At 43.3% G+C, this 24624-nt stretch overlaps 4 protein-coding genes across 8 annotated transcripts in view; 1 reads left to right on the top strand and 3 right to left on the bottom strand.

The window, feature by feature from the left end:
• The window catches only part of LOC103874771 (UDP-glycosyltransferase 91C1-like), a 41789-nt gene extending 20314 nt beyond the window's left edge, over positions 1-21475 (bottom strand). For all 5 annotated transcript variants that reach the window (XM_033291564.1, XM_033291567.1, XM_033291563.1 and 2 more), the window contains exon 1: positions 20955-21475. The gene's annotated coding sequence lies outside the window, so the exon portion shown is untranslated. The remainder of the gene's footprint in view (positions 1-20954) is intronic.
• On the bottom strand, positions 5892-9629 carry LOC117134059 (probable CCR4-associated factor 1 homolog 5). The gene has a single exon (XM_033291569.1). The coding sequence runs from the start codon at positions 6663-6665 to the stop codon at positions 5928-5930; it is 738 nt and encodes a 245-aa protein (XP_033147460.1). The 5' UTR covers positions 6666-9629; the 3' UTR covers positions 5892-5927.
• Positions 9475-16300, top strand: LOC117134367. The gene is made up of 2 exons (XM_033292658.1): positions 9475-9510; positions 10306-16300. The coding sequence occupies exons 1-2, from the start codon at positions 9475-9477 to the stop codon at positions 16201-16203; spliced, it is 5934 nt and encodes a 1977-aa protein (XP_033148549.1). The 3' UTR covers positions 16204-16300.
• Positions 21476-22195: 720 nt separating the features above from the next.
• Positions 22196-23371, bottom strand: LOC117134058 (probable CCR4-associated factor 1 homolog 5). The gene has a single exon (XM_033291568.1). It carries the CDS (start codon positions 23212-23214, stop codon positions 22246-22248), a length of 969 nt encoding a protein of 322 aa, XP_033147459.1. The 5' UTR covers positions 23215-23371; the 3' UTR covers positions 22196-22245.
• Positions 23372-24624: the final 1253 nt, after the last annotated feature.

Genomic DNA, 24624 nt, shown 5'->3' with positions numbered 1-24624 from the left:
CAACAACCTCCTATTTTTATCTTGCTCTTGAAGAATCTTGACGATTATACAGTGATTTTGATAGATATGATACATGTGATTTTTAATTGAAATATCAGCGTAGCCTTCCGAGTGATAATGGAAGCGGCACACGAACAGAGCCATTCAATTTGGTTGAGGCTTCAGCTACATGGAACGTGGACAGAAGACTACTTGTTGAAGAAATTTTGGAGTAAAAAACGGATCACTGTTTTTAATAGAGGCTATTATAGTAGTATATTGTCTCTGAGGTTCAGGGTTGGTGAAAACATGTTAATATTTGAAAGTGTTATTATCGTGTTGCAGTTAGAAAATTAAGTTGAAAGAATGTAAACACAGAAGGTTCAGTGAGAAAGTTAGTATTTGTATTTAAAAGAAGGATATGACAAATATATACATCAGTAGTTGAACAATTTCTTTACGAATGTTTCACTGTTGTGCATTCCTTGACAATCTAGGTGCGACCGGCACTACAAAGTAGCCACGGGGAGATGGATAATGAGCATACATGATCGGTCTAGGTGGATGGACTGGTCCATAACATCTTCTTGGCACACATCTGCGCATAAGAATCTCTTGTTCCATCACTTGCTGCATAAAAAGATGTTGTTGCAATCGGTCATGTTCCCGCCTTATCATCACAATCTCTCGTTCATGTTCTCGCTTCCGCTTTAGGTCACGAGAGAAAGTGAGATTTGACGTTGCAAATAAAAAGAGTGGTCCGATGATTTGAAACGCTGCGTTTTGACTGAGGCGAAATTTTAGGCGATTCTGACTGCGATACGAGTCGAAAGTTTCCGATGATTCCGGCTCCGTCGCCGGGCTCATCTGGTCCGTCGGAGAGTAATAAAGAGGTTCGCGAAGGTGAGATACGTGAGGAAAAACATCTGACAGGAGATCTGAAGGAAGGGGGTTTGAAATGGGTGGAGGCGGCTCAGGATAAACGAAGCTTGAAGAAATACGATGTTGTGGTTAAATCGATTGAGGGGAAGCATCGGGTGGTAATTCCTGAGGAGGTGCTATCTGATGCTACTCCATTGTGGGAGGATTTCGTTGTAGGGAAGTTTCTGGATATAGCTCCCCACATAGCAAAGGTTCACATGGTGGTTAACAAGATCTGGAAATATGGTGATCCGTCATCTAAAGTGGAGGTATATGATGTCAATGCTACTACTATGCGATTTAAGATCAAGGATAAGAAGGCTCGTGAGAAAATAATCAAGAGAGGGATGTGGAATATAGCTGGAGTTCCTAGGATTGTGAAGAAATGGACTCCAAAGACGGAGGAAGAGAAGCAAGAGGAGGAGGTCATCCCGATGTGGGTTCATTTGAGCAAGGTGCCTCTGCATCTGTTTTCTTGGGAAGTTCTGAGTTTTATGACGAGTACGGTGGGGTTTCCTGTGTATCTGCATCCAGAAACATTAGCTTGCTCAAATTTTGAGGAGGCGAAGGTGTTTGTGAATGTGGATGTGTCAAAGCCATTACCAAAGGAGATTGATTTTGTGATTGAAGGAAAGGAGTTTACAGCCCAATTTTACTATCCTTGGTTGCCTTCTAGATGTAACAACTGTGCGAAATGGGGTCATAGTGAGAAGGTATGTGTGATGAAGAAAAGAGACAAGAAGCAGGGAGGGGTTAAAGTGGGCTCGCCAGCAAGCCGTATTCCCACTGAGACTGTTGATGTTGGCATTATGGAAGTAAAGCAGGCTGAGAGGGGTGATAAGGAGGGGAGTGAAGATATAGCTCTAAAGGAGGTTATAGAAGGATCTGGTAGTGAGTCAGTACAGGAGAAGGAATGGTTGAATGTTTCACCTGATAAAGTGGGAAGAGCTTCGTTGAAAACGCCTAGAACTGAGACTGTTGCGGTCATCTCGGCTTCAAAGTTTTCAGTTTTGAGTGTGGATGAAATTGAGGAAGGTGAAATGCTGAAGGAAGACTTGACAGAACTGGAGGATGGTAATAATGAGGAGGATGAAGAGTTAGAAGCTAGAGAGGAAGATATGATAGAGGATGAGTTACTGGACCAAAAATCGAGAGAGAAAGAGAAAGCAGGAATGCAAAAAGGGGGAAAGCGTGTGCAGAAGCCTAAAGCTCCGGATGTAAATCTTAAGAGCAAAAGGGTTTCTCGCCGTAGATTCTAAAACATGGCGTGTTTCTCATGGAATGTGCGTGGGTTTAACAAAGAGTTGAAGCATTCCGTGGTCAGAGAGTGGATAAATAATAGGGAGTTCAAGTTTGGTTGTATCTTGGAAACTAGGGTAAAGGAGAGAAAAGCAGAAAAGATTCTGAGTACTATGTTCAGTGATTGGTCCTCTATTACCAATTATGAAGATAGTCAAGGAGGTAGAATATGGTTTTTGTGGAGGGATTCGGTCAGAATTACTCCTGTATATAAGACGGATCAGTTAGTAACGGTAAGGGTTGAGATGGAAAATGAAGAGGGGTTTTTTTGTACTAGCATTTATGCTAGTAATCAAGTAGAAGAGAGGAAGGTTTTGTGGATGGATCTAGTTCATCATCATGATTCGCCTATATTTCAGAAGAAAGCTTGGATGGTGTTGGGTGATTTTAATGAGATATTGGAAGGGGAAGAAAGCTCGACGTTCGAGAATGGTGGTAGAATTTCTTGTGGTATGAGGGATTTTCAATCTTTAGTTCTCAGATGTCGCCTCACTGATATGGCTTACCAGGGTCCTCGGTACACATGGTGTAATAAGAGAGGTGAAGGCATTATATGCAAGAAATTGGATAGAGTCTTGCTAAATGAAGAAGCTCTTCACAGGTTTGGTAATGCGTATTCAGTGTTTGAATCTGGTGGATGCTCTGATCATATGAGGTGCCAGGTCCAGTTATTTCCTCCCAAAGAGAAAATAAAGAGACCATTCAAGTATGTTAATGCTATGGGTAGTATTCCTTCCTTTCTTCCTATGGTTAGTGAGTTTTGGGAGGGAACAGAGCGTATTTTTCTTTCTACCTCAGCAATGTTTCGCTTTTCAAAGAAACTAAAGAGTTTGAAGCCGTTGATTAGAGAAATGGGTAGAGATAAGCTGGGGGATTTATCTAAAAGAGCTAAGGAGGCATTTGATTCGCTTTGCGCAAAGCAGAACTACACGTTAGCAAATCCTAGTGAAGAAGCTAGTAAGGAAGAAGCTGATGCTTATGGAAGATGGTTACATGTTGCGACATTGGAGGAGGATTTCCTAAAGCAACGGGCAAAGCTTCACTGGTTGGATGTGGGGGATCAAAACAATAAGACGTTTCATAGAGCTATCAAATCTAGGCAGGCTCAGAACATGATTCGTGAAATCAGATGTAAGAATGGTAATGTGGTGAATACTCATGAGGAGATTAAACAGGAGGCAGTCAGTTATTTCTCAGAGTTTCTGAATCGCATACCAGAGAATTTTCAGGGAGCAAGTGTAGAAGAGTTGAAGAATTTGCTTGATTTTCAGTGCTCGGAGGAAGATTGCAGAATGCTTGAGGAAGAAGTTACAGCTGAGGAAATCCGCAAAGTTTTATTTGCCATGCCTAATAATAAATCACCTGGTCCCGATGGTTATCCTGCAGAATTCTTTAAGACTACTTGGTCAGTGATTGCGCATGATTTCACCATTGCGGTGCAGTCTGTGTTTAAGTTTGGTTTCCTCCCTAAGGGTATTAATTCAACAGTCTTGGCCTTAATCCCGAAGAAGCTGGACTCACTAGAGATGAGGGATTACAGGCCAATAGCATGCTGTAACGTGCTATATAAAGTTGTCTCTAAGATTGTGGCGAATAGGATTAAGAAGCTGCTACCTCAGATCATCACGGAGAATCAATCGGCGTTCATTAAAGGTCGCCTGTTGATGGAAAATGTTCTGCTAGCCTCGGAACTCGTAAAAGATTATCATAAAGATGAAGTGTCTCCAAGGTGTCTTATGAAAATTGACATCTCCAAAGCATTCGATTCAGTGCAATGGATGTTTGTCTTGCGGAGTTTAAGTGCACTGGGGTTTCCTAATAAATTCATCCATTGGATTGAACTATGCATCACGAGTCCTTCGTTCTCGGTGCAAGTCAACGGGGATCTTGCAGGATACTTTCAAAGCTCTAAGGGACTTCGTCAGGGTTGCTCATTATCACCTTATCTGTTTGTGTTGTGCATGAATGTTCTGTCAAAGAAAATTGACAGTGGGATATTGGAGAGAAGGTTCAAATATCATCCAGGGTGTCAAGAGCTTTTGATCACTCATCTGTGCTTTGCAGACGATCTGATGGTGTTTGTGGAGGGTTCAAAGCAGTCTATCCAAGGTGTATTATCTGTGTTTGATGAGTTTGAGGTGTGGTCGGGATTGAGTATTAGTGTGGAGAAATCTACTATCTATATGGCGGGAACTTCAGAGATTGAGAAGCAGAGTATTTTGAGAAACTTCAAATTTGATGATGGTGAACTTCCTGTGAGATATCTTGGGCTTCCCCTCTTGACGCAAAGGATGAAGAAGCAAGACTATAGTCCTCTTTTGGAGAAGATAAGAGGTAAAATAAGCACCTGGATTTGTAGGTTTCTGTCGTATGCTGGAAGACTCCAATTGGTAACTTCTGTTCTTACCAGTATAGTTAACTTTTGGGCAACAGTGTTTCGACTGCCCTGTAGTTGTATTAAGGAAGTTGAACAAATATGCTCAGCTTTTCTTTGGACCGGGCCAATGCTTAAATCTACAAATGCCAAGGTTGCTTGGACAGACGTATGTTGTCCCAAGAGAGAAGGAGGTTTGGGGATCAGAAGTTTGAGAGTAGTTAATAAAGTTTATGGTCTAAAGCTGATATGGAGAATGCTAACAGGATCATCTCTTTGGGGGAAGTGGATTAGAGCAAAATTGCTAAAAGGTAGAAGTTTTTGGGAAGTTAACGTGAGGATGCAGACGGGCTCTTGGATGTGGCACAAGATGCTTAAACTGAGAAGTGTTGCAAAGCTGTTTTATAAGGTTGAAGTAGGTAATGGGAGGCATATTTCTTTCTGGTATGATAATTGGTCTAGACAAGGAGTTCTTATGGACTTATTGGGTGCTAGAGGAATTATTGATATGGGGGGTGGGGAAGAATGCGACGGTAGAGGATGCTGTGCTATATGGTCGAAGAAGAAGAAGGCATAGATTAAGCATTCTAAATGATATAGAAGATGAGTTGGCTATCATTAGAAGTAATTCAAGTCTTGAAGAGGTTGATAGGAGTTTATGGAGAAGAGACTCGGGTTATAAGTTGGAGTTCTCTACTCAGGAAACTTGGCAGATATTGAGAGATAAGAAACCGTTATGTAACTGGGCGCATGGTATCTGGTTTACACAGGCGACTCCGAAGTTTGCGTTTATGGCGTGGCTCTCTGTTCGTGATAGAATGTCGACCATGGACAGAGTCGTGAAGTGGAGTAGGGGGAGTAATGATATGTGTGTTCTCTGTTATAATGTTCCGGAATCGAGGAACCATTTGTTCTTTGAGTGTGATATATCAGCTGAGGTATGGGAGTTCATAGCTAAAGGATTGTTGCGCCAAGATTTCACTGTTGATTGGTCTGAGATAATATCCATTATTTCTGACAAGGCTAGAGAGAAGAAGAGTTTACTCTGTACCAGATATGCCTTCCAAGCTGTGTTATATGCCTTATGGAGAGAAAGAAATAAGCTGAAGCATGGAGAGAAGATGATGCCTTTACCGGTTTTGAAAAAGGTAATTGAGAAGGGGATCAGAAACAGAATCACATTGGTGCAGAAGAAAGGAGGGAGAGGAATGGAGATGCTAATGCAATTTTGGTTTCAAACAAGAATGTAATTAGCTTATGGTCTTATCTTTTTTGAGGAGTAGTATGCAAATAACTTTGCAACAAAGTATGCACTAGTTGTAATAAGGCTTTTTTTGGTGAATAAATTTAACATTCATTCAAAAAAAAAAAAAAAAAAAAAAGTGAGATTTATGTTAGCGAACACACGAGCCGTCAGTTGGCTGTCGGAGCCAGCGTGATGGGCTTCTCCGACACGTCTGATGCCAAGCTCGTCGGCTAATCTTTGCAACCCGAAACGGCTGTTGAGTCCTTTGCACTGTCCCGCAAGTTTCTTCACGTCGAAAGTTAACCCTAAGAGTTTCTGAACCGTGTCGTTAAACCCAAGTGACGTGTCGGGAAGCCTTTCTCGCCCGGTCATGCTTTGAATTATATAACCTAAATCGTACGATCCATCAAAAGTAACCCAATTAATAATCTTCTTGTCTTCTTCATCTTTAACCATCCGAGTAAACTCTGTGAAGAAATCTTTGATGCCAACTCCTTCCTCTCTGATTCTCTTGAAATCGAGCCCGTTGCGCTTGAGGAAGGCGATGGACTTCTCGTTGCAAAGATCCTCTGTCTCGTCGAAGTCGGAGAAATTGACCTCCCAGGTTCCGCTGATTGCTCCTTCACTGTCGAATAAGGAGAAACCCAGTTGAATTGGTTTGGTTTTGTCCACATTGAACCTCAGGTTTTGGTAACGAGTCTCCTCGCTAGCTTCCATGACGGTCTCTTTCAGGCACCCGGGAAATTCTGTGTCCACAGAGATGTAATTGCAGCTTCTAAGAGATTCCCGCACCAAATTCATCTCTTCTGCCTTGTTCCAAGACCAGATCTCGCGGATGGTCGTCATCTCCCACAAGAAGAAGCACTCTAGTCTGTATCTGCGATTTGTTTCTTTTTAGGTTATTCAGAAAACGAAAAGTGCAGTGAGTATTGTTGTGTGTGATTGATTATATATATATATACTGTATATGTTTATGATTTTCCTTTTTTCCCCACCCAAACTTTTCCTTTTCTTAACAAGCCGAATGTTTACGTTGACCGTTTGGCCTCAGATTTCCTTTTCTTGAACACAAATTTCCTTTTTGTTTTTGGAGCAAATACAAATTTCCTTTTCTAAACATAGATTTTCTTTTATTGGTTTTTCAAATTAAAAGACACTAGAATCTGAAGGGAGAGAAGTATACCAACAAAATTAAACCGACATCAAATATCTAATTCAATTGTTTTGTTCCTATTTTTTCGTTGATAAAATGTAAATATTATATTAGAATATGTTTAGTTATATGCGTTAACTAAGTTGGAAATTTCAAATGGAAAATATTAATAAAAAGTCTATTGATAAAAAGCAATGAGAAGAGCTTAAAATAAATCGTTTAGTTTATGATTAAAGCATGGATATTTTCATAAATTAAAATATCAAGCAGAATTCCTGCAACGCAAAGGCCCATATCTAGTATAATATAAATATAACTATGAGATTTTCATTAGAATATTTAAATTATTCTAAAGATAATGATAAATTATCAGCTAAATCACTAAAATTATTTATTAAAACGAAAAATTGAGAGTAAAATATAAAAATATGAGTAAGCCTAAAATCAAGAACATGACAAATCAGAAAATTCACTTGTCATATATATATATATATATATACTATATATATATGATATGATATTATCGTTATAATTTGTTTTTGAAGATAATGATAAATTGTTATCAAAATCACTAATTAAAAATAATAATTGAGCATAAAATATGACTAAACCTAAAATCATGGTATGACAAATCAGCAAATTCGCTTCTCAAATAATAGTATAGATCCCTATATAATTCAATATGATATGATATTATCGTTATAATTTGTTTTTGAAGATAATTCAAAATTTCTTTTTGAAAATCAAAAATTATGTTTGAAACTATTTTTTTAATTTTTTAAATTCTATTAAAATTATTTAATAGTTTTTTCTATAGAATTTACTTTTTAAAAATCCTAAACAAAAAAATGATTTGTAAAATAGTTGATTTAATGCTAATTTTCCTTTTCTAAATCCTAAAGAAAAGATAATTGTAACATATTATGTGATTGTAATTTTTCCTTTTAAAATTTTGACATATGTTAAAATATCTCATGATTAATAAAATATATAATAAGATAGTAAATATCGATTTTTTAAACAAAATACTTTAAATATTATTTAATATTATTTTTCTAAGATTTTTTGTTTTTAAAAAATATAGTTAATAAGATCTGTAAAATAATTTATTTAATACCCATTTCATTTTTCTACAATCATAAAGATTTAATTATTTGATAGTATTTGTCCTTTTCTAAAATCTTAAACATATTTTAAAAGAGTGTTTAATATTAGATTTCCTTTCTTCAAATCCTAAACAATAAAGATTTTTAGAATAATCATTTCAAACATTTCTATGAATAATAAACATCTGTAGAAGGTAAATGTTTTTAGTTCTTTTTATTTTAGAAAAATCTTATCCGTTTTTATAATTAAAATTAATTTGTTTTTACAGGCGTTTGGCGTTGTTATTGATTTGATTGGCTTGATGCAATTTTAATTTTTTTTTTTGTATTTTTTCTACTTTTCTTTCTCGGATTAGGTTCGATTTAGATATGAAAGCATGGATATTTTGTCTAAGCCTAGGTACAAGGTAGCTAATAACTCGCATATGCACCTTGATTATTTAAATATAAAATGAATCAAAACTTACATGACAAATAAATTTTTATTTATAAAATAATTCTCACATATAATATATCCAAAAATTCATAAATTTATGATTAAAGCATGGATATTTTCATAAATTAAAATATCAAGCAGAATTCCTGCAACGCAAAGGCCCATATCTAGTATAATATAAATATAACTATGAGATTTTCATTAGAATATTTAAATTATTCTAAAGATAATGATAAATTATCAGCTAAATCACTAAAATTATTTATTAAAACGAAAAATTGAGAGTAAAATATAAAAATATGAGTAAGCCTAAAATCAAGAACATGACAAATCAGAAAATTCACTTGTCATATATATATATATATATATATACTTAATATATATGATATGATATTATCGTTATAATTTGTTTTTGAAGATAATGATAAATTGTTATCAAAATCACTAATTAAAAATAATAATTGAGCATAAAATATGACTAAACCTAAAATCATGGTATGACAAATCAGCAAATTCGCTTCTCAAATAATAGTATAGATCCCTATATAATTCAATATGATACTAACATTTGTAACTTACAAGTTATGCGTACCATTCCTAGTTATTAGTTCTCAAAAATAAAACATCAGTTGAATTTTTTGGAAATATTATACACTAATAAAATTAATCTGAAAATTGCCTAAAGATATCAACCTTGACCACATTTGACATAAAAGAGTTGAGAGTTATCTAGAGGTTCAGATTGAGGGATACAAGAAACCTGCATTGGTGGGTTTGGTGATCTAGGAAACTTAACCAGATGTTTTGTATTTATCTCAAAATATTAGTTCATGAGATTGGTAATGGCTTAGGGTTAAAAGTAACACTAACGCTGTTAAAAGTAAGTATAGTGTGTGTAGGAACAACGAATGAGATATAAAAAAAGGCATTTGATACAGAGCACCTCGTCATACGCTTACCATGCCAAATAATAAAGAAGGGCTATTATCTGGTAAGGTACTTGTTTGTTGAAGTCAAAGACCAGTAGAAACTCATCATAATGCTCAGAGAAACGAACGCCACCATCTGAAAATTAGCGAGGAAAAAAACGAAATGATTTACTAACTTGTCTATTGAAAGCACAGAGGTCACAAGAGCTACAAAAAAATTGCATTTCATCATAATGATCTTCTCGAGACCATCTAAGCCTTCCCTTCGCAGCTTCACCAATGGTGGAAGATCATACTTGTAGGAGATGGATCTAACCATCCCACAAGGCCCAAGGAATAGAAGGCCTGGCCCGGACCAAGGGAAGCAACGGCTCGGATAGTCGGCTTAATAGGTCAGTCTCTCGGCTCGCCTCTGAAGTACCTTGAGTCGATCGTTGTCGACTAAGAGGCATCCGGCTCGGCGACCGCTCGAATGAATACGGGCCTTTCGGCCCAATAAGGAAAGCCCGCGAAGACGACATAAGCTAGGTCAAGAACGACACATCAGAGGACTATATAAGGAGAAGGAAGAGGAACGAGAAAGGGATCCGAAATCATCTGACTAACACTTGGCGGCTAGATTAGGGTTTTCACCTTTGATTCATCTTGCCGTTATTTGTACTTTTCCGGTAGCTCCCCGAGTTACCGGCTTCTTCTCTGTCGCACTTTCTTACCTCTCTTGTAACCGACTGATTGTCTCTTCCGACCATAATAAAACGTCTTTGTTAAACCCACGTCTTCTTTATTACCGTTTTCCGATCAAACAGTTGGCGCCCACCGTGGGGCATTTTTACCAAAGTAACGTTAGTACTATGGTTGTCAGCAACGACAGTTCTTCGTCAGGCGAGGAGCGCGAAGCTCTCGAGGTGATGTCGGCTCCCGAGGTAACACCTACGCCTACACCAGTAACTCCGCTCCCCCCTCCTGCGTCTATGGAAACCATCTTGGCACGCCTCGCCCTGCAAGAAGCGGCGCAGAAGGCGGCGGTCGACCAAATCACAGCGATAGCAAAAATACTCGCCCCTTCGCTGCAAACGCCGAAGCTTCAACGGCGCAGTACCGTCGACACCTGTTCGCCACTGAACGAACCACCAACGTAGCACCTGCGCGGGATAACAACAACCAGAGCGCTGGTAACAACAACCAGAGCGCCGGTAACGACATCAACGCAGACACCGCAAGCGAGCTAGCCGCGTTGAAACAGTCGGTCCTCGACATCAACTCAAAGATCCACCAGGTGACGACCTCGGCGCCCCAAATCGAGCACGTACTCGCGGAATCTCTTCGCACACCCTTCACGCAAAGGGTCACCGGCGTACGGCTCCAGAAGATGGAGAAACTTCGTCTTCCAACCTTCAAGGGTCTCTCCGACCCTTCTACTCATGTCACGTCCTTCAACATAGCGATGCGACGCGCAAATCTGACCGACGAAGACAAAGACGCCGGCTTTTGCCAACTCTTTGTCGAAACCCTAGAAGGACCGGCTCTTACTTGGTTCACAGGCCTCAGAGAAAACTCCGTCGATTGTTTCCACGACCTCTCGACGGCCTTCCTGAAGAATTATATCATGTTCACCAACCAAGAAACGACCGTGTCCGACTTGTGGAACCTCACTCATACCAGCGGCCAAAGCCTCCGCGACTTCATGGAGAAATTCAAGGCTATCGTCTCGAAAGTTGATATTCCTGATCCTATCGCTGTCGAGTCTCTGATGAACACTTTGCACGTTGACTCCACGTTCCGTCAGGATCTTTACCGATACCCGACGAAATCTGTGTCTGACGCCATCGCTCGCTCGAACAACTTCATCCGCATGGAAGAAGACACAAGAGCAAAGTTTGCAAAAGAAGCAGCAGCGAAGCAGCGACCCGCCCGAACAAACGACACCCGCCCTGAGCCCCGCCAGCACTCATCCGGTGGGAACACCACTCAGAAGCGAGGCTACGTTAGCTCGGTCGACGACGAGGAATCGCCAAAAACAGCAGCCGTCACGCGAGAGAAAGCCTGGAACCACTGGGATCGAGACTCCGCCTCGAAGCAATCAAAGTCGTCCGAACCAACGAGTTCAAACTCCGAGGAGCCAAAGAAATGGTGCCTCTACCACAAAAGGGATTCCCATGATACGAAAGAGTGCAAAGTCCTCATCGGGCAATTTTTCGACGGGATCACTAACGGGACAATTCAAATGCCCACCTCTCCAACGACACCGAAAAACACCAAAAGTTGGAGTAAGAACAAGGAGAAGAAGGCACAGAAGTCTCAACAGAACACGGCCCCCAGCGAGGAAAGAGCGAGCCCTGAGCGCACTCCTGTCAACAACGTCGGCCCCGCCAACGATTCATCCGAAGACGAACATCCGCGTCGCCGGCGACGAGTGGAAGTCATACTCTCTCACCCTTTTGACTCCTCTGACGACGACTCCTCGACAATGCAACCAGATTTACGCGATAAACTGAACAGCAAAGTCGAGCAATCTCTCACTTCCCCGACAACAGACAAAGATCTGCGCACCCTATTGAAGCGAAAGAACGCTACGAACGAACACGTAGGAAGCGCCGACCTCCGCGCGACCATCTCAAAATCCAGCGCCAGGAGAATAGGTCAAAACGGCGACCTTCGCGACCAGCTCAATTCAAAGGCCGATGACCTGAGAATCCAACTCAACCGTTCAAAAGGGTCCGATCTGCGACGACGTCTCGAATCAAAAAAGAAAAAGCCCGCAAAAACTCTTCAATTCGAGAACACAACCGATGACTTAAGGAAGCAACTCGAATCAATGCGAGCTACCCGCAATCCGCACATTAGCGTAATCATGGGAGGATCACCTCCTTGCGGCGACTCAGTTCGAGCTGTCAAAGACTACAAACGACAAGCCACCACCTCCAAGAAGTGGCCGCCTCCAGTCGAAAATGATCACCAGATCACTTTTTCGGCACTGGATACCAAGGGCGTCCATACGCCACACAACGATCCTCTCCTCGTCGACCTCGACATCGGAGAATGCCTAGTCGCAAAAGTCCTTATCGACACCGGCAGCTCAGTCGATCTCATCTTTCGCGACACACTCGACAAAATGGGAGTCGATTTGAGAGATATGAAGCCTTCCTCTCGCACGCTCACTGGCTTCAACGGGGCCTCGGAGCAAATGATCGGAACAATTCGTCTTCCAGTATACGCAGGTGGTATAACCCGTACCGTCAAGTTCTCCGTCATCCGAGCCAAAGCACCCTACAATGCCATCCTCGGAACACCATGGTTGCATTCCATGAAAGCCGTTCCCTCGACGTACCATCAATGCGTCAAGTTTCCCGGCAAAGACGGAAAAACACAGACGATTCGGGGAGATCAACAAGCCGCGAGAGAACTGCTGATTGCAACCGTAAAGATGCAGCAACAGGCTTCCCTCGTCAACTCCGTCAGTAAACCACTCAGCAAGATATACCCCCAGAAGGAGGAAGTTCGCGAAGTCGCAATCGATGAATCCGACCCAACGAAAATCATCCGAGTTGGCGTCTACCTGTCCGACGACATATGTTCAAAGATCATCTCTTTCATCAAAGACAACGCTTCAACGTTCGCCTGGAAGACCTCGGACATGAAGGGGATCGACCCCGCAGTTACCTCCCATGAACTGCACGTCGACCCGACTTTCAAACCCATCCGACAGAAGCGACGCAAACTCGGTCCAGAAAGATCTAAGGCAGTGAACGACGAAGTCGACCGGCTCCTCGACGCGGGTTTTATTACCGAAGTTCGATACCCTGAATGGTTAGCCAACCCGGTCGTCGTCAAGAAGAAGAACGGCAAATGGCGCATATGCGTCGATTTCACGGACCTCAACAAGGCATGCCCAAAGGATAGTTACCCACTCCCTCACATCGATCGTCTCGTCGAATCAACCGCTGGTAACGAACTCCTAACCTTCATGGACGCTTTCTCGGGCTACAACCAGATCTTGATGCATCCCGATGATCGCGAGAAGACAGCATTCATCACCGACAGAGGGACTTATTGCTACAAGGTGATGCCCTTCGGGCTAAAAAACGCCGGTGCGACTTATCAGCGACTCGTTAACCGAATGTTCGCTGATCAGCTTGGCAACACCATGGAAGTGTACATCGACGATATGTTGGTCGAATCGCTCAAGGCCGACGACCACCTAAATAACTTACGCGACTGCTTCAAGATCTTGAACGACTATGGGATGAAACTCAACCCGACCAAATGTACCTTCGGTGTCACCTCTGGGGAATTCCTCGGCTACATCGTCACTCAGCAAGGAATCGAAGCTAACCCCAAGCAGATCTCGGCGATTCTCGACCTTCCAAGCCCGAAAAACAGCCGCGAAGTGCAGCGACTAACCGGACGCATAGCAGCTCTCAACAGGTTCATCTCGCGATCGACCGACAAGTGTCTTCCCTTCTACGAGCTACTAAGGGGAAACAAGAGGTTCGTCTGGGATGAAAAATGCGAAGAGGCATTCAATCAACTCAAGCATTATCTCACGACCCCACCCGTGCTATCGAAGCCAGAAGCCGGCGACACACTATCTCTCTACATCGCCGTCACATCCTCCGCCGTCAGCAGCGTATTGATTCGAGAAGATAGGGGAGAACAGAAACCAATCTTTTACACAAGTAAAAGAATGACGGAGCCTGAGACGAGATATCCAACACTCGAAAAGATGGCCCTAGCTGTCGTCACCTCGGCAAGAAAACTGCGACCCTACTTCCAGTCGCACACGATCGAAGTACTGTCCAACCAACCACTCAGAACGGTTATGCAAAATACTAACCAATCGGGGCGGTTGACCAAATGGGCGATGGAGCTGAGCGAACATGACATCGTATACAAGAATCGCACAGCAGCAAAGTCACAAGTCCTTGCCGACTTCTTGATCGAGTTGACGCCAGAGCTGGAGCAAGACCTCATCCTACCAAGTGTAAACTGGATCCTCCACGTCGACGGTTCATCCACGAGTAAAGGATCAGGAGCAGGAGTGCAATTGCAATCACCAACAGGAGAACTCATTCGGCAGTCATTCAGTTTCGGTTTCGCGGCATCAAACAACGAAGCCGAGTACGAATCCCTCATCGCGGGGCTCCGTCTCGCCAAGGCGGTGAAAGCCAAACGAATCAGCGCTTACTGCGACTCTCAACTCGTCGTAAGCCAATACCTCGGTGATTACGACGTCCGCAACGAAAGGATGGACGCCTACCTCAAACTCGTCCAGGACCTTACGCGAGACTTCGAGTTCTTCGAACTCACGAAGGTTCCTCGCGGAGAAAATGTTTGTGCCGACGCCCTCGCCGCTCTGGGAAGCAAGCTACACGACCAGGTCAAAAGGACAATCCCGATCCACAAAATCGAGAAACCAAGCATTGACACGAAGGCAGAACAGGCCGCGATTATAGCAGCGATCAACGACGCGATGGACATTGACGAAGTGGAATCTCCCTCGCCAGATGATCACCCAACAGATTGGCGTAAGGAACTCATCGATTACCTCGCGGAAGGTTTACTGCCCGTCGAAAAATGGGACGCCCGGCGACTGAAACGACGCAGCGCATACTACGTCGTCATGGACGGGGAACTACACCGATGGACTGCAACAAAGGTACTACTCAAGTGTATCGCCGGCGAAGAAACGAGACTCGTCATGGCCGAAACACACGAAGGAGCAGCAGGCAACCACTCGGGCGGGCGAGCTCTCGCACTAAAAGTTAAAAACCTCGGATTCTACTGGCCAACCATGAACGCCGACTGCGAGACATACGCGCGCAAATGCGATAAATGCCAGCGTCACGCCAAAACCATACACAGCCCAACGGAGTTTCTCCACACCTTGACTGCTCCATACCCATTTATGCGATGGGGAATGGACATCATTGGTCCGATGCCGGCATCCCGACAAAAGAAGTTCATCCTGGTCCTCACCGATTACTTCACCAAATGGGTTGAAGCCGAAGCCTACGCCAGCATAACCGACAAGGAGGTACAAAACTTCGTCTGGAAGAACATAATCTGCCGACACGGGCTCCCATACGAGATAATCACGGACAACGGTTCGCAATTCATCTCGCATCATTTCAAGGGCTTCTGCGACAGATGGTGCATTCGACTCAACATGTCGACACCGAGAAACCCGCAAAGTAATGGTCAAGCCGAATCGACGAACAAGACCATCATAGACGGTCTGAAGAAACGACTCGACTTAAAGAAAGGTTGCTGGGCAGACGAACTAGATGGTGTCCTGTGGTCTCACAGAACCACTCCTCGCGGAGCGACGAAGACTACACCCTTCTCAATGGCCTACGGCGTCGAGGCAATGGCTCCCGCAGAAGTGAACGTGACGAGTCTGCGCCGATCGCGAATGCCACAGAACGCTGAACTCAACCGCGATATGCTCCTCGACGCACTCGACGACATCGAGGAAAAGCGCGACCAAGCGTTACTCCGTATCCAGAATTACCAGCATCAAATCGAGAGCTATTACAACAAAAAGGTCAAGTCGCGTCCTCTCGAAATGGGCAACCTTGTCTTAAGAAAGGTCTTCGAAAACACTAAGGAGTGGAAAGCCGGCAAGCTCGGAGCCAACTGGGAAGGACCATACAAGATAGTCGAAGTCATCAAGCCCGGAGTATACCGCCTCGAGACTTCAACAGGCGAAGCAGTACCGAGAGCCTGGAACTCCAAACATCTCCGCCTCTTCCATCCTTAGTCAAGAAAAACACCAACCCGAGTAAATGCGCCACAAAGGCCACTTTTACTCGCAATCTATTGATCGAGTAAATGCGCCACAAAAAAAAAAAAAAAAAGAGTAAATGCGCCCCAAAGGCCACTTTTACTCGCAAAAAAAAAAAAAAAAAAAAACGAGTAAATGCATCACAAAGGCCACTTTTACTCGCAATCTAAGAACTACGAATGGCTTGATTCCCGCAAAGGGATACGTAGGCAGCCCAAAGAAAAAGGGTCCAGCCGAAATAAAAAAAAATAAAATAAACCCTCCCCGAGGAATCGATCTCCGAAGCAGACGATCACTTAAGCGATGCCTACACGAGCACGCCCCGGCTCCTCGAACAAATGTATCGGCACTCGCATCCCACGTTGAATACGTCCTGATCAGACACATATTCACGGGAATCGACCGCGTTGCGACCTAAACCAACATGGCCGAGACAATGACTCCAACTCATCCTATAATTAACTAAGTAAGGTCTGGCCAACCAAACGCTTGAAAATTACATTAGGATCGACTTGGAACCGTCAAAGTCGAAAACTCTCAATTGACGACTAAAACTCAAAGTGGCAAACGGTCACAACTCAAAGAGATCGACCGAGACAAAGTCATAACGAGCTTAAAGCTATAATGATTCGACGTCTCGAACAGCATCTACACCGAACAAATAGAGTTACTTCGAATCTCGAGAAATCATGCATTTGATAAGACAAGTCTAAGTTAAATAAAACGGCTTATGTGATCCAAACAGTTCGAAATAACGAGCACAAGAACGAAAGCCCCAGAAGGCAGAATCCTAGAAAAGAAAAAACAACAACAAAAGTCCTCCGGGACTCAAAAGAGAACAACATACAAGAGACCCTAATCCTCTCGGTCGCTCTCACGATCGTTGAGGGCAGAAAGCTCCGAAGCCCTAACACTCGACTCACGAGCAGCCGGAGAGACGTGCATTTCATCTGATCTCGGGATCTCTTCAAACACCCCCACATTCTCTTCTTCATTGCCTCGACGGGACCCTTCAGCCGAAGTGTCCGAAAGTACGAGCAGGGGGGCGTTATCTTCAGCAGCAAGGTTCCCTCGGTTAGGCGTCTCTCCCTCGAATGCAGTCGAAGGACCCTCAACGAGGGGCGTCGGGACTGCATGCTGCACTTCCGTCGAATGAGTGAGCGGAGTGTGAAGAGTCAGCGCGGTCTCGGGATCGATCAAGCCAGCGTTGGACCCATACGGGTCGAGACTCGCCAAGATTCGAGCATCCACGAACTGAGAGTCCAGCACGAGAGGAGAGAGTGCGAGATCTCCCGCGGGAATCTCGCCCACTTTGAGCTTCTCGGCCTCTTGCTCGTATTTCCTCTCTTGCTCCGCGAAAATCTCAATGGTAGCTTGCGAGATGTCGCTCCCAGCCCTCCTCAAGGCTTCGAGACATTTCCTGGTTCCAAAAGCTTGGCTATGGAGTAACCGAGCTTCATCATAGAGGCCTCGTCGCTCTTCTCGGGAACGAATCCTCGCGAAACGACGGTTAGCCTTCGCGGCCATCTTGGTCTCGACTCTTGCCCTTTCCTTAGTGACCTCTAGGACCCTGGAGTCTCTAAGGCGTTTCATCTCCCTTTCATGAGCCGCAGTAAGTGAGACCTTCTCGCTCTCAAGATCAGCATTCTTCTGTTCAAGCTCACGGACGATACCTCGGGACGCCTCCAATTCAGCCTTCAGCTCGTCTCTCCGAGTTATGGTGCGAGTCATCATACCATTGAGCTTCTCGAGATTGCTCCTTTTCTCGCTTAGCTGGCGAGCAAGGACCTCCTCCTTCTCAGCAAACTCCTTCTTAGCCAGCTCTAGTTCACCCAAAGCTCCCTTCAGCGCAGTGTCGTACTTGTCAATCAAGACATTCATCGCGCTGTCCCCCTAAAGACGCGAGGCAACGAAAACCGTGAGGAATTAGCACTAGGGTAATGGAGCAAGAAAAAGATAAGAAGAAGTTGAATTATTTACCAGCAATTTGGCCCTCGCGGCTTCCTCGTACTCTCCCCCGAAGATAAGGTCCTTCACGGCGGGCAAAGGTTTCGCCCTTCCCCTAAACTGACGAAGGAGCTCCCCGCATTTCTCTGGAACGTACGCCAATGGAGCCGGCCCCTCGTAGTGGAAGTCGACTTTGTCAGGAAAGCTAACTCCGGGCACCCTCCTCAAGATGGCATCACCACGAGAAGAGGTACCAGTCTGGACGGCCCCGATATTGGGACGGGCCGGAACCTCTACATAAGGAGATATCGGAGCAGGAAATTGCCCCTCGCCATCTGCCTCGTCGTCACGCCTTCTTATCAGAAGAGGCGACCCCTCAGATTCCTCTTCAAGGTTATCTGAGCCCGCATCTCCGAGAGAAGCCTCGGGCTCCTGCCCGTCGACGGCCTCCTCCTCGTCGTCTTCTTCTCCAAGGGCCCCAGCTGCGAGAGCCTCCTCCTCGGGATGAAGTCCTTCTTCTTTGACATCTCCCCCCTCAGTTTCGGTCGGTCCCTCGAGATTCCCCGACTCCTCGCTAACGGACTTCTTCTTTGTCCTCTTCTTCTTCTTCTTCTTCTTCTGAGGTTCACCAGAAGGAGGGACATCACTCGCCTCCTCGGTACTCCTCTCAGCTCCCGAGCCGTCACCTCTCTTTCTTTTTTTGCCCTTCCCCGCGCCTCTGGCTTCGGAAGGGGGAACCTCGCCAGCACGAGGAACCGCCGTCGAAGGACCTTCCCCGCTGACCAGCCCCAGCTGGGCCGCTATCATTGCGCTCAGATCAGGAAGAGTGCCCATCTTCTTCGCTTCGGAAATTTGTTTCTGAATGTCTCTCGGGAAGATGTCTAGTCGCTTAGCGCGAATAGAAAGAACGGTCGGAAGGTCGGATCTCCACTCTCCTGAAAATATGCAGAAGAGTCAAGACGCGACAAAAGATCTTACGACTAAAATGACTTAATCTAAAGGTGCGAGAAAACATACTTCGAGCGATTCGATCTTTGAGCTCGTGGATCTTCTTGACGGTGATCTCGGACCAGCGATAGACTCGAAGCAGAGCGACGGCACGAACACTCCTCAAGAAATCTTCGGGATAAACGGGAGAAGTAGGATGGCCGACTGCACACAAAGCAAAAAGATATACATGATTAGAATCAACAAAGTTGCTTACGGATCGCGACAGAATATTCTACCGCAAGAACGGTTCCAAAGAACTCGATAATCATTTCGTGGAGGTTCCTCGAAGGCCGAACTGTCGGACTTGAGGAAGAAGTAGGAACGTTGCCAGTTCTGCGTCTTATTCGGATGACCGGCGCATACATTGCAGTTCGGTCGCATCTTCACCGAGTAGGTGCCATCCTTCATATCGGTTATTGAAGTCATCTCCTCGAACGATCTGACGCTCATCGGCATATCGATCTGCTCCGCCAAAACCGACAAAGTAACCGCTAGTCGCAGCGAGCCATTCAGCAGTTGACTAATCGCGAGATCTCGGCGCCTGGCGTATGCAGTAATCAGTCGCGGGATGGGGAACCAGCAGCGAGTGTCTCCCTGAAAGTAGGATTCATACACTGTCTGGTACCCAATCGGAGGAGACCAAGGCCTCTGCGTCTCCGTAGGCACAAGGAAGGTCACGCCCACGGCGCCAGCTGCCCGAAGAACCCTTTTCACACTTCTCGAAGTCGACTTTGTCTTCTCTACGCCTTCCCAGTCCTGACCGGCTAAGAAGGCGGAAAGCAATAAGTCGGTATGAAGTTGAGGAAGCTCTTCGAAAATCCCGTCAGGGTAGAAAATAGTCGGGAATAGTTCGGCTTCAGAATCGACACTTTCCGAGGAACCGCCCTCCACAGGTCGAGCCCTCAAGGTGATCGACTCAACAGGCATCGCCCCGCTCTGCCCGTCTCTCGCACATTCCGTCGCATCTCTCGCAACGACGTTCTCACTCCCTTCCCTCGCTAGTCTCGCGGCATCCGCGACCAGGAGCCTCTGAGAACGGGATAGGTTCGCCGTATCCATCATCGCCCCACGGTGAATCGCTTCTGGATCTCCGACACGATCCCCGTCGGGATTTCTTGCCGTATTCGACGCCGCTGCGACTGCCTTCCCTTTCTGCTGCCTCGATAACCTCTGACCCGACGACATCGCGGAGCGTAACGATGAAGAACGCTTCGAATGAATCTAACAACACTTAGAGAGATAAAGGGAAGAGAGAGAAAGTACCTTTGATCGCGGAGAAAAACTTGAAAAAATGAGAGAAGGACCACGTATTTATAAGGAAAAGAGAAGGGGGAAATTCGAGGTGTCATCATTAGGCCTATTCGGGCCTAAATGGGCCTCGAAATCTCCCCTAAAAACCCAGCGGACCCTCGCGACGATTCCGCTTCTCGACGTGTCGTGAAAAGAAGAGATGGGGGAAAATCAAGCGTCATCATTAAGTCTAAATGGGCCTAAATGGGCCTCGAAACTCTCCCTAAGATCCCGACGGTTCTCGCGACTTTCCGGCTTCTCGTCTTAATTAATCGACGGTTATCCTAAAATTGGTTAAACCGGCAATTAACCAAGACACGCCGACTAAAAATCTGGGAGCCGGCGATTCAACAGTTCCGAGAGAAAGCGTCATCACAGCTTTTTCCGCGACCCATCGCTTTAACCTCCCGACAGGACTTCTATTCCTTTGAACCTTCAAGTTCCAGAATCCATCATGAGCTAGGCGACTCCTCGCTCACTGATGGACCGGGGGGACTTACTGTAGGAGATGGATCTAACCATCCCACAAGGCCCAAGGAATAGAAGGCCTGGCCCGGACCAAGGGAAGCAACGGCTCGGATAGTCGGCTTAATAGGTCAGTCTCTCGGCTCGCCTCTGAAGTACCTTGAGTCGATCGTTGTCGACTAAGAGGCATCCGGCTCGGCGACCGCTCGAATGAATACGGGCCTTTCGGCCCAATAAGGAAAGCCCGCGAAGACGACATAAGCTAGGTCAAGAACGACACATCAGAGGACTATATAAGGAGAAGGAAGAGGAACGAGAAAAGGATCCGAAATCATCTGACTAACACTTGGCGGCTAGATTAGGGTTTTCACCTTTGCTTCATCTTGCCGTTATTTGTACTTTTCCGGTAGCTCCCCGAGTTACCGGCTTCTTCTCTGTCGCACTTTCTTACCTCTCTTGTAACCGACTGATTGTCTCTTCCGACCATAATAAAACGTCTTTGTTAAACCCACGTCTTCTTTATTACCGTTTTCCGATCAAACAATACTCTTATTACATGATTAAGAAAAGCCAAAAATTAAGGAAACACGAATCAAAATCAGGAGGAGATATCAACCTGCATAATTGTGGACTGAGCACAAGCTGGAAGAGCGAAATAAGTTTGATCACTACAAACATAAAGTGTTATCCGACCAAGGGATAATAGGGCTGAAATGGCATGAGAATACTCACCAACAGAACCTGAGACAAATCTAAGGTAATTATGAGGTACTAATCTTCTGTCGAATCCAGGTAAAGGGAAGAAAAATCAACAACCGCTAAAGTACAAGCAATATATAGCCGTTACCAATTAAATATATAAAAAAATACATAGCCGTTACCAACAACCTCCTATTTTTATCTTGCTCTTGAAGAATCTTGACGATTATACAGTGATTTTGATAGATATGATACATGTGATTTTTAATTGAAATATCAGCGTAGCCTTCCGAGTGATAATGGAAGCGGCACACGAACAGAGCCATTCAATTTGGTTGAGGCTTCAGCTACATGGAACGTGGACAGAAGACTACTTGTTGAAGAAATTTTGGAGTAAAAAACGGACCACTGTTTTTAATAGAGGCTATTATAGTAGTATATTGTCTGAGGTTCAGGGTTGGTGAAAACATGTTAATATTTGAAAGTGTTATTATCGTGTTGCAGTTAGAAAATTAAGTTGAAAGAATGTAAACACAGAAGGTTCAGTGAGAAAGTTAGTATTTGTATTTAAAAGAAGGATATGACAAATATATACATCAGTAGTTGAACAATTTCTTTACGAATGTTTCACTGTTGTGCATTCCTTGACAATCTAGGTGCGACCGGCACTACAAAGTAGCCACGGGGAGATGGATAATGAGCATACATGATCGGTCTAGGTGGATGGACTGGTCCATAACATCTTCTTGGCACACATCTGCGCATAAGAATCTCTTGTTCCATCACTTGCTGCATAAAAAGATGTTGTTGCAATCGGTCATGTTCCCGCCTTATCATCACAATCTCTCGTTCATGTTCTCGCTTCCGCTTTAGGTCACGAGAGAAAGTGAGATTTATGTTAGCGAACACACGAGCCGTCAGTTGGCTGTCGGAGCCAGCGTGATGGGCTTCTCCGACACGTCTGATGCCAAGCTCGTCGGCTAATCTTTGCAACCCGAAACGGCTGTTGAGTCCTTTGCACTGTCCCGCAAGTTTCTTCACGTCGAAAGTTAACCCTAAGAGTTTCTGAACCGTGTCGTTAAACCCAAGTGACGTGTCGGGAAGCCTTTCTCGCCCGGTCATGCTTTGAATTATATAACCTAAATCGTACGATCCATCAAAAGTAACCCAATTAATAATCTTCTTGTCTTCTTCATCTTTAACCATCCGAGTAAACTCTGTGAAGAAATCTTTGATGCCAACTCCTTCCTCTCTGATTCTCTTGAAATCGAGCCCGTTGCGCTTGAGGAAGGCGATGGACTTCTCGTTGCAAAGATCCTCTGTCTCGTCGAAGTCGGAGAAATTGACCTCCCAGGTTCCGCTGATTGCTCCTTCACTGTCGAATAAGGAGAAACCCAGTTGAATTGGTTTGGTTTTGTCCACATTGAACCTCAGGTTTTGGTAACGAGTCTCCTCGCTAGCTTCCATGACGGTCTCTTTCAGGCACCCGGGAAATTCTGTGTCCACAGAGATGTAATTGCAGCTTCTAAGAGATTCCCGCACCAAATTCATCTCTTCTGTCTTGTTCCAAGACCAGATCTCGCGGATGGTCGTCATCTCCCACAAGAAGAAGCACTCTAGTCTGTATCTGCGATTTGTTTCTTTTTAGGTTATTCAGAAAACGAAAAGTGCAGTGAGTATTGTTGTGTGTGATTGATTATATATATATATACTGTATATGTTTATGATTTTCCTTTTTTCCCCACCCAAACTTTCCTTTTCTTAACAAGCCGAATGTTTACGTTGACCGTTTGGCCTCAGATTTCCTTTTCTTGAACACAAATTTCCTTTTTGTTTTTGGAGCAAATACAAATTTCCTTTTCTAAACATAGATTTTCTTTTATTGGTTTTTCAATTAAAAGACACTAGAATCTGAAGGGAGAGAAGTATACCAACAAAATTAAACCGACATCAAATATCTAATTCAATTGTTTTGTTCCTATTTTTTCGTTGATAAAATGTAAATATTATATTAGAATATGTTTAGTTATATGCGTTAACTAAGTTGGAAATTTCAAATGGAAAATATTAATAAAAAGTCTATTGATAAAAAGCAATGAGAAGAGCTTAAAATAAATCGTTTAGTTTATGATTAAAGCATGGATATTTTCATATAAATTAAAATATCAAGCAGAATTCCTGCAACGCAAAGGCCCATATCTAGTATAATATAAATATAACTATGAGATTTTCATTAGAATATTTAAATTATTCTAAAGATAATGATAAATTATCAGCTAAATCACTAAAATTATTTATTAAAACGAAAAATTGAGAGTAAAATATAAAATATGAGTAAGCCTAAAATCAAGAACATGACAAATCAGAAAATTCACTTGTCATATATATAATATATATATATATATATATATAATAGATATATATCTATAATTATATATAATATATATATCTATATAGATATATATATCTATTATTTAATAGATAATGCTATATCGTATAATTTGTTTTTGAAGATAATGATCAATTGTTTATCAAAATCCTAATTAAAATAATAATTGAGCATAAAATCTGACTAAACCTAAAATCATGGTATGACAAATCAGCAAATTCGCTTCTCAAATAATAGTATAGATCCCTATATAATTCAATATGATATGATATTATCGTTATAATTTGTTTTTGAAGATAATTCAAAATTTCTTTTTGAAAATCAAAATTATGTTTGAAACTATTTTTTTAATTTTTTAAATTCTATTAAAATTATTTAATAGTTTTTTCTATAGAATTTACTTTTTAAAAAATCCTAACAAAAAAATGATTTGTAAAATAGTTGATTTAATGCTAATTTTCCTTTTCTAAATCCTAAAGAAAAGATAATTGTAACATATTATGTGATTGTAATTTTTCCTTTTAAAATTTTGACATATGTTAAAAATCTCATGATTATAAAATATATAATAAGATAGTAAATATCGATTTTTTAAACAAAATACTTTAAATATTATT

This window comes from Brassica rapa, chromosome A05, assembly GCF_000309985.2.
Source record: "Brassica rapa cultivar Chiifu-401-42 chromosome A05, CAAS_Brap_v3.01, whole genome shotgun sequence".
NCBI classification, from domain to species: domain Eukaryota; kingdom Viridiplantae; phylum Streptophyta; class Magnoliopsida; order Brassicales; family Brassicaceae; genus Brassica; species Brassica rapa.
Note: the sequence above shows the minus strand (reverse complement) of the source record. Positions and strands in the feature narration are given on the sequence as shown.

What these genes read in the sequence shown, in the direction of transcription:
- LOC117134059 (XM_033291569.1), bottom strand. Translation starts at nt 6,665, where the DNA reads ATGACGACCATCCGCGAGATCTGGTCTTGGAACAAGGCAGAAGAGATG.
- LOC117134367 (XM_033292658.1), top strand. Translation starts at nt 9,475, where the DNA reads ATGCCAAATAATAAAGAAGGGCTATTATCTGGTAAG. An exon ending in AAGGGCTATTATCTGGTAAG is followed by an intron (nt 9,511 to 10,305) that starts GTACTTGTTTGT and finishes TATGGTTGTCAG; the next exon opens with CAACGACAGTTCTTCGTCAG.
- LOC117134058 (XM_033291568.1), bottom strand. Translation starts at nt 23,214, where the DNA reads ATGACGACCATCCGCGAGATCTGGTCTTGGAACAAGACAGAAGAGATG.